We start from the raw sequence: 9,964 nt of genomic DNA, 5'->3' as shown, positions 1-9,964 counted from the left end.
TCCGCTTTTTGAAGAAAACATTCTTACTTTAATATCTCTTGGATTTAACATGTTTCGTAGATTCATGAATAAATCATAACTAAGAAAAACCCTTGAAGCTTTTTTCTAGTGATGTAATATTTCTGAACTCTTTCATTCTCTACAGAAGATAAGATCACTTTATTTACCCCACAGAATTTTTTGTGCAGCAGTTGCAATATAAATGTGTGAGTGCAAACATAAAATATGTGAAGAAGATTTTTGTGAGAAATCACACTGCAAATGCGCCTTCTTGGGTAGATAGGAAAGATAAAATTGTGACCTCTAGGGAGGCTGACATATTTAAAAATGAGTTGGGTGAAATACTTAACAGTTCCCTGTGTGTCATTATTACGTAAGTGTAGTAGTTATAGTTTAAATCAAATTCATATTTTAAAACAATTTGTATCTTAGCCCGGGTTTGCAACTGTCATGAGCACATCACATGGGACAGTATGTTTAAAGAATTTCCCCTTGGGGATAAATAAAGAAATTCAGATTCTGATCAACAACCTTACCCTCCATTTTTCTTTATTTTTCACCCCTGGTCCTCAGACAACCTGAGTCTGACATTTGCAAACTTGAAATGTTAATGTTTATGTCCATAGTATTGTGAGACAGAAGTCCAAAGAGAAAAGAGTTGCTAAACTGAAAAGCCCAACAATTTAACTTTGAGTTTCCCAACAAATCAGGACCCTGCAGGGGATCGTCTGATACTTTGTTACACAAAGCAATGTATATTCTTCCCATTTTCTCATGAAATTCTGAATCTTTTTATCTCTTCAACCCTGCAGTGTTTTCAAACGCTTTCACTCTCCAAAGTCTGCAAAAATAATTTAGCCCACATTTGATGTTATCTTATTGGATGGTTTTTTTTGTTTGTTTGTTTTTTACAGAAGTCCCCTACATTTTGCTTAATTGATCATCCACATTACTTAAACTTAATCGTTTACAAAAAGTATTTTAAAAAATCTTTATGTATATTTTTCATCATCAAGTCTATCAGTGCATCTTCACATGAATTTGACTGCCTCTGTGGAAGATCAAGGTCACGGCCACCTCTGATTAAAACGAAATTCGGAGACATTTCTCACAGCATGTCCTCTAATTTTAGACCAGATCTCTTTAGTCCATATTTCCCTCCATGAATACTAATGCTACATTTCTGTTCTTTGTCTGTATAGAAATCAGCCCCGGTCTCCTGGGCGACGGGAGTCCAGCTCAGACATCCAGCGAGTTAACCTACTGGTCTGGATGGATTAATTATAGGCGGCGGAGGAAGCAGTATTTTCCTGCTTTTTGAACATAATCGGACTGTTTCCTAGTCCCGATATAATAAGGAATATCGACTACATGTCGAAATTAAGCTGGACCTTCAATCATTTTGGAACCTTCCCTCTCAAGTAAGAAATCTCTTTTACGCACGTTTTTTGTTAAAAATAAATATATAAATCCATGCCAATCAGCCTAAGTAATAAGTTTGCTGGCTTTAGAGGCTGCTGCTCCGTGTCAGCCTATGAAGCAGAGGCAGAGCGACGTCACGCCGCCGAGAGGAGAGCTTCTCAGTGCGCCTCCTCTGGCTCCCCACACACACGCTGTGCCGTGGACACCGAGTGCACAGTTTGGTCCGACCTGCCGAGCGCATGTGAGCACTCTGTCCGGGAGCAAACAGACGATGAGGAAGAGTCAGTCTCCTGTTCTTTTTCTTCGGTATATAAGATGAGAGCCTTTGCGTTGAGTCTGACGAGTTTAGGAGGATTTCTGAAGGGAACACTAACAGTCTACACAGAGGAAATGTCCACTACTGCAAGTCCAACCATTCCCTCCTCACAGCTGACATCCGATCAACTCACAGTGGTTGCTGCATCCTGTAAGTGAAACCTTTAAACTCTCATAAACGTTGAAAAAAAACACCAAAGAAAATAAGTAATTTTAATGATAAAATCCAACAGATGTTTACTTTTCTTCTTGCTGAGTGTTGGCACTTAATGTTGCCACATTGCAGCATTATGAGAATGATCGTTTTTGATCACTTCTTTCTTTCCCATCTTGCACATGTAGGGACAGTAGACAGACAGCAGCTAATCCAATTGCCACTCAAAGCTCAGAACGTAATACAGTGACAGAATTAGTTCGTCAAGTCTTATTTTCAAGCTGTCATTGTTTTTGATAGAGCAAAGCGGAGCAGTTACACCTGTAAGTGTCCAAACTGTAAAGACAGACTGTCAGTCAAGTGTTCAAAGTGAATGAGCTTGTATTTCATTTGCTGAACTTTACAGAAGTGACAGATTTAAACTGTTAAAACTTTCCAGACACTGTTTTTTTGCAAGTTGAGCAACAGGGTGTTTTACATGACTCAGACACATTGTCTGTTTAGCTCTGATCACCAAACATTTGTTTCTCCTCTGCAGTGTCTTCCCTGGTGTTCTTTGTGGTTATCGTGGTGCTTCTGTCCATAATTTACCGTAAGGATCCTCAGTGCTGCAAGCTCCGCTCCTGCCAGGGGACACATGCAGATATGGTGAGCCCTTAGAGAAAAAGATAGAGAAAATGATCTTTGTGCTGAGTTTTCTTTCTTGTTTAAAGTGACCCGTATGTTCAGTTTTAAACAGGGAGAGAGAGAGAGAGGATCCGGGCTCAAACACACTGCGTGCACCCATTGTACCAACATAAAGAAGTAGCTATCAGATTCAATTTGCAAGTCTGTGGGAAAAGGACCAGAATAAACTTGATATGATCACTGTCAGGCAATGGATTTGCTTCAGTTAAATTAGCTGCCCTCCAGAGATATCTCTGAGCATCACGGTAGCTCTAATGGAATTGGACAGAATTAGCACTTAGCATGCATATTGAGGCTAGTTCAGCACCAGTGTAATGAAATCATTACAAATCAGATTTTACCTCTAACATCAGGCACAGCAGGTTAAGCAAAACAATCCAATCTTTTAGGTTTTTAAGTGAGCATGTGGCATTTTATATCATTATTAATCCAGTTGTTTACAGAGGCCAGATAACTGATAACTGTTTGAGTGTGTGTAAAGGCAACGGTCCAGGATGAGGTGAAAAGGAAATGTAAACACACCACTGAGGTAACCTTTCATTGGTCGCCCAGTCTCTCTGCTTCCTCTTCCTGACTTGTTTCTCACCCCTGTGAGTCCCAGGGGTGAAGTTTGAGAGTTATCTTCGGATTGCAGAGACACAACTCACACCCCCCTCCTCCTAATGGACAGGAAGTTCTGCTCAGTCGTGGTTTTACTGGAGAAGATTTGTTGTCCCGTTTAAGGAACTAACACAGTGTTTCACTGGTACAAACTGGTTCGTACTGACCTGCGGTTACAGCTGTATTCATTCACAGAGCGGCTGATAAGACATGATACTATCGTGTCAGTGAATGCCAGAGCCTGCACTCTTACTGTAGACTTATTTAGTTGGCAGATATTGTTCCTGAATATGTAACTGATGAATATGATTGAGAAATGTTTTTCATTACATGGAGACGGAAAGTGAAGTCATTCCCAGAGAGGAACGTGCACACAAACACTCTTTCATTGTGTTGCTGTGGGACATTTCATGTCTTCAACTTCATAGTCACATACCTTTCCCTGCTTCAGTTTGCACCATGAATAGTGGGCAGACCCCACTGTGGGTGTTGGGGACACAAGAGGGACAATGGATCTCCTTTAGGTTTGCGGCCGTGAAAGAGGCACACTGCCGCTGGGTTCCTCCCCCGACTTCAACACTGATTTTACACGGTTGTGCTTTTTCACACTGGCTGAATCAATGGCAGGAGACAAAAGGACAAGTCTTCTTTTTTTCCTCTTTCCTGAGGACCTTTTTTTTGGTTCTTAAAAGTACTAACCAGTGAGGGAAAGTGACCTTTGACATCACCTTTTGGTGTTGTGTCTCTCTCTGTCTCTAAAATGATGTGAGGGTTATGGCAAAGGTCGGTAGAGTGCGTCACTTTTAGCGTGAGTGATGTCATTGTCTAACTGGCCTGGGAAAATGATAAATCTGATATTTCAATACTACTGAAGTAGTAGTACTGAAATATTGTGTATTGAGTTTTCAATACTACTCAGTGTTGCTGCACGCTGAACTCCCAGTTGTGTTGCCTTTTAGTCTGAGGAAATCTCCTTAGTGATAAGGACAAATATTGTCCCGATATTTCTTATCCTCATGCTGGATTTAAATCTCAGTCAGGCAACAAATTGACTTTGTTGTAATGCCGTCTCAAATGACATACGAGGCCATAATGTGTATTGGAGCGCGCTCGTTAAGCGGTACCTGCTGCAGTTACAAAGGGAAGAGAGAGCAAAGACCACACGGTGTGGTTTGTTGCCTAGGGACCCTGATGACACAGTAGGACACCACATTGTCCTGCACACAAAGGGGACTCATTTAGACCCAAGGCAATTACCTTGTTTTCCTGGCAGCCTTTTTTCAGGATTCCTGCACCTCATACAGTGAGACTCTGACAGGTCTTGTTTTACAGGGGGTGGGACAGGGAGGAGGCACGGAAATCGGAGGGTGTTTGTCTTATTGATAAGATAATTTATGGTATTGCCAAACCAGCCAGTGTCTACAGTGAATAAACAAGGCATGAAAATTGGTCAATTGGGCTGAAATGAGTGGATTTCTGACTAATTGCAGCAGAGCGACAACGAACCACCATGTAGAGCATTTGATTAAAATATAAACTGATTAACAGAAATGGTTTAAAGAATAACTAAGGCTCTGCTCTCTGAGACACTCTTGTGACAGCCATTGTTACCTGTTTTACAGGATGCTCCTCCTCAGTACTACAGCAGCAGGCAGACTCTGGTGGGATCTCCTTGTCTCGAGCAGACTCAGATCATGGATGGCAGCAACGCTCAGGTGAGAGAGCCTATTATTGCACTGGCAAAATCTGCTATCAGCCACGCAAAGCATCAGCTTCCTCCCTGTGTGTGCTGCTGCAGTAAATAGACATCCTCTCAGCTCCCTCTTTGAACACACAGTGCACAGTACACACATCAGTGGGTCGATCGGGCTCTGAAGTGAATGTTTCAGTGACTGCAGCTTACTGTCTGACAGTTCAGTGATGGGGTATATTTTGAATCACTCTTCACAAATCATCAGCACATCAAAACCTCTGTTTTTCAGTCCCACATATCTGTCACTATGTGTTTGGGCCTGTGCGTGTGTTTCAGCAGGCAGGTCAGCTGTTCTACATCGGTGTGCCCTCCAGCTACAGCCTGCCAACACTGGAGACCCCCCTGCCGAGGCTCCCCTCCTACGAGAGTGTCCGAAAGAAGGACCGCCAGAGGCAGATCCACATGATGATCGCAGATCGCTTCGGCCTCAATGGACCCATTGTGACTGAGGTAGGCTAAGTTAAGGATTAGGACTGTGTCTCAGCACTTGATACAGTCACGAATACTTTGACAACAAAGTGTTTCAGGTGCTGTTGTTAAGCCTGGGAGTAGAGAGGATATTTTACTCCTATTACAGTTTCAAAGGATGCTAAAGCTCGTATAAACTCGTGTTATTATGGAGCCCCCCCATCAACTGTAGTTTCACAATGAATGGAGATAATAGGAAGCTGGCTCTCCATTATGACCACACTGTCATACAATATTGTAACAAGAGCTTGTTCAAAGATTAGACTGCATTCAGGGTGCAGTAAACAGGATGCGCTATCAGCTTATCTAATGCTCACTGCTGAATTGTGCTGGCGGCTGCGTTTCAAGGTTTTACCGCGTCGATCTTTTGCTTTTGACTCCCATAACGCTCGAGCAAACAAGGTAATGAGAAAAAGGCACATCAAACATAATTAAAGCCTGCATCCTGAGTGCAAACAGGGCTGGGAATGCAGCTTTGTGCTCCTGTCTTTCGTATTTTTTTTCTTCTTCGTTGACCTCCCTTTTTTCCTTAATTAAACAGTCCCTAGCATGACTGCCTGTCTCTTACACACACACACACACACACACACAAAGAAAGGACATTCACACACAGTTCTTTCCAGTCAACCCATCACTAGTAGAGTCAGCCCCCCACCCCTCCTTAGACTGTGTGAGGAGTTCAGATGATTAATTTAGGTACCCATGTCTGTCCTATGGCCTGAGGCAGGACAGTTGTAAAACTTGGTGGCCTGTTGTGTGTGCATGTGTGTGTGTGTGTGTCAGACAAAGGGTGATGTTGTAGGGTTGCTCTTGTCGCCTGAGGGTCCCCAAGCAATTAAAAGATAAGAAGACTCAGTCAGCATGAATCTGCCTGATGTGATCAGAAAGATAATCCATTGGAAAAAATATGTTCAGGTGTCTGTTGTGGAGACTGATGAATCAGTAATGTAAATACAGACATGTTCCATTTATTTTCAGGCATAGATATCAGACCTAAAGATGTTTTCCAACCAACACATTCATCCTGGGAAATAATATTTTCTGTCTGCCTATTTCTGATATTTTAATTTTCCTGAAGAATTTTGTGGTTATTATATTCAGTAGTGTTTCTCACTTGCATGCATAAACCACAATAATAGTCTTAAACAGAATCACAAACTTATATTAGAAAGGTAGCAAGAGAGGAAAAGCTCCAAAAAAACTGAAAAGATAGAAGAACACATGAAATCTCCTCTAAGGTTACAACGAGAGCAGAATTTGAATCTGTTATTCATGAAATGAACCTGTATTAGTTATTCGTTATTTTATTAGTTATATTTTTATTATAACCTGATAAACTTATGCTTACGTACACATCCAGCAGACACAAAGGGACATTAACATTCACCTCCAGTCATCTTTGTATCCACTGAGCAAACATGAGCAGAATATCCACTTTCTTTCTGCTATGTTTTTGCTCTCCACCAAGTCCTGAGGTAAATATTTGTCTCTTTTGCTGCTAAAAGCTGCATTGTGTTGATGGGCGCTTTGGCTGGAAATGAGGCTTATGAGAAAGTGAACCAAACAGTAAAACTGTGGCCTGCAACGAGTCAGAGGCAGTCAGTCAGGTGATGACTCTCTGTGGATTTCATCTCTATGAGCGACACACACTCTCACGAGTGTTTGTTTTATTTTTTATACAAGCATCAAAGGCAAAATCAATATGAATATGATCCTTGGTCACATAGCACATTTGGCATATTTTTATAGTGCAAACATCTGCATTTTCCCTGTTGAATACTTTACACATTCCCTCACAAGACTACATCTTTTAAAAACATATTGCACTTTTTTTTTTATCATTACAACTTTTATCAGTTGTCTATTTTCTGTTTGTGCTGCTAGTGTGTACTTGCAATACTTACTTTTATTTCTCTTTTTCTTTACGAACCATGTTTATTCCTATGCACAAAACACCAAGGCAAATTCCTCAAGTGTGAAAACCTCCTTGGCAATAAAACCTGATTCCTTTTGATATAGCAGTATTGATTAGTGCAGCCTCAAAGTTCTGCTCTGCAACGTGTCCTGTTGCCAACAGAATGAAATAACACCTTTCATCCTGATGCTTTGCTTTTGTTATTTGTCCTCTGTGTCCACTTTATTTGGCACACCTGTACAATTGAATACAATCCAGTGCAGAATCCCTGGTATATCATCTGTCTTTTTTAAAGGTAATAAAAATAAATGTGTGCAATGTGTAAATACATGCTATCATCCTAGTTAAAGGAGGTGTTATACTGGGCTGCATTATACTGAGAGGTATTTGTATTTTCAAACTCTTTCTCGCTTTTCCTCCAGCCTCCTCCAACATATGAGGAGAGTATCCGCCAGTCGATGGAGCTGCCATACAACATCCTCTCATCTAGTCTGGATGTCTCCCCTCCTCAGGGCATCTACACCAGTTCAGGACCTGACACACCTCATCCGGTCAGCTCTGACCCCGACAGCGCTGTTCTACCTGTGTGATGCTGATCAAGTGCTCCAGCTGCGCCACGAATGAGAAAAAACATTTGACAGCTTTCATACAGACAGACAGAGAATGTGATCACGATTGGATCCTTCACACTTCATGTGAGCTGATTCAGATACCTCAAGACTGAGTTTATGTTGAGGGAAAGCTGATAGCCGAGCGACCAAAGAGGTGCGACACACCCTCCAGGAAGGGACACCTTTGGCTGGGATCATTTGGCTGTAAAAAACACTTTGTGACATTTACTGAGGTGGCTGGTACATCTTGAAGACTACAGGACTGCAACATACCAAAAAATTAACCACTATTTACTTTGTTGATTATATGTCAGTGAAAAACTTGTCTCTGCTGTTTGCCCTCTTATTTTATTCTGCTGTTCCTGAGCCAGAGGCCTCATTGTCTGGTTTGTGAGATGGTCGTGTATGCTTCTGTGTGCAGCCGAAGCACGCTGCTCCAGATCGCGGTTCAGCCTGTGAGAGGGAGAATTTATAAAGGTGCTAATGAGAGTGTGTTCCATGAAGTTATAATGTATCACATGTATCACAACACGTTTTTTTTTTATACCACTTTGCTTTTGTTAAAACAGATGGGACCCTATGATTTCTCACTTTCTGTTGAAACATTTTATCCTTTTTAGTGTTGGCTCTGTTGTTCTGCTCTCCAAAAGCCTTCAGAGTGAATGTGAAATGAAAACACATGCCAAATGTTTGTCCTGCACATTGTCATCTACTGTATTTATTGAAGAAAAATGAGCGACTTCTCATTACTTCTCTCAAACCAGTGTAATGAATGCTTTTATTGTTTTGTTGATGGACTATTGTAATAACAGCGGCACATTATGAATATTTAATAAATGCTTAAACATCAGCAGTTACAAACAATATCATTACCACTCATAGCAAGGCTTTGAATGTTTATTTTTATTTCCATGGCTGTACTGTTTATATGTGTGTGTGTATGTGTGTGTGTGAGAGAGAGAGAGAGAAAGGAGACTTTTTCCAACTAGTTTCTCACAGACTTTCTATTCTGTGTCCTTAGACTGATTAAATTAATTTGTTGAGAAATTCCTTCCCATTGATCCTGATTTTGACTGCAGCTCCTTGACTGTTTTTGCACTTTTCTTTCTAGGTCTTATGATCTTTGTCTGTCAGCTCTTTAGCTACGATCTACAGAATCAAAACACTCCTCCCACAGTCTGATCTCGAAAAGGTAATCCATACCTTCATTTTCTCCAGGTTAGACTACTGTGATCCTCTCCTGTCCAGCATCTTCCACAAGTCCCTCTCACGCCTGCAAGTAGTCCTGAACGCAGCAGCTGGACTTCTCACTAAGAGTTTTAACAGACAGCATCACATCAGCCTATCCTAGCCTCCCTCCACTGGCTGTCAGTCCACTTTAGAATTAATCTTAAGATTTTATTGATCACTTTTAAAGCACCCATACGAGCCAACCCGAGGCCTGAGATCCTCCAGTGGAGCCCTTCTGGTCGTTCCAAAATCGAGGTTAAAGACTAAAGGTGACCGGGCTTTTGCTGTCAGAGCCGCTTGGGTTTGGAACAACCTGTCTGAGGAAATAAGGCTTACAAGGTCAATGACTTGTTTTAAATCACTTTTCAAAACCCACATTTATAGACTGGCTTTTATGTGATGTTGTCTGTCTTTTTATTGTCTTTTTGCTGCCCCTTTTAGCTTATTGGTTTTAAACTGTATCATTCCTATATTGATTGTCAATCCTTTTTCTATTTCATTTACTGTTCTTTTATCTTAAATCTTCAACCTTCTACAGCTGTTTTTCACCAATTGTCTATTTTTATTTTGTTTATTGCCTCCTATTTGTGTAGGATCATCATTGTGTAGAATCATTATCTAAGAAAGAAATCACTTTTACACTGATTAGAAGATGTCTTGTGTTTCTTTTTTTATCTTATTCGTCAAAATCTGAACACTTCTGAGGTTTTATGTATTTGACTTTATGATGTGGAAAATAGGACCGTTTCAATAACATAACCAAGTATATAACCCTAACTATTATTTTTTTTTTACATTACATTTCCCAT

At 40.9% G+C, this 9,964-nt stretch overlaps 1 protein-coding gene across 2 annotated transcripts; it reads left to right on the top strand.

The window, feature by feature from the left end:
* Nucleotides 1-1,434: 1,434 nt before the first annotated feature.
* On the top strand, nt 1,435-9,785 carry LOC124073899. 2 transcript variants are annotated; one of them, XM_046416451.1, is made up of 5 exons: nt 1,435-1,888; nt 2,430-2,539; nt 4,801-4,893; nt 5,208-5,381; nt 7,737-9,785. In XM_046416451.1, exons 1-5 carry the CDS (start codon nt 1,474-1,476, stop codon nt 7,902-7,904), a joined length of 960 nt encoding a protein of 319 aa, XP_046272407.1. In that variant the 5' UTR covers nt 1,435-1,473; the 3' UTR covers nt 7,905-9,785. The 2 variants fall into 2 exon arrangements, with proteins under 2 accessions (XP_046272407.1, XP_046272408.1); XM_046416452.1 differs by having other exon boundaries at nt 5,211-5,381; nt 7,737-9,784.
* Nucleotides 9,786-9,964: the final 179 nt, after the last annotated feature.

The sequence above is a fragment of the Scatophagus argus genome, chromosome 16, assembly GCF_020382885.2.
Source record: "Scatophagus argus isolate fScaArg1 chromosome 16, fScaArg1.pri, whole genome shotgun sequence".
Lineage (NCBI taxonomy): Eukaryota > Metazoa > Chordata > Actinopteri > Scatophagidae > Scatophagus > Scatophagus argus.
Note: the sequence above shows the minus strand (reverse complement) of the source record. Positions and strands in the feature narration are given on the sequence as shown.

Coding starts and splice junctions, on each gene's coding strand:
- LOC124073899 (XM_046416451.1), top strand. CDS start 1,474: ATGCCAATCAGCCTAAGTAATAAGTTTGCTGGCTTTAGAGGCTGCTGC. Junction 1,889..2,429: donor CACAGTGGTTGCTGCATCCT/GTAAGTGAAACC, acceptor TCTCCTCTGCAG/TGTCTTCCCTGGTGTTCTTT. Junction 5,382..7,736: donor ATGGACCCATTGTGACTGAG/GTAGGCTAAGTT, acceptor CTTTTCCTCCAG/CCTCCTCCAACATATGAGGA.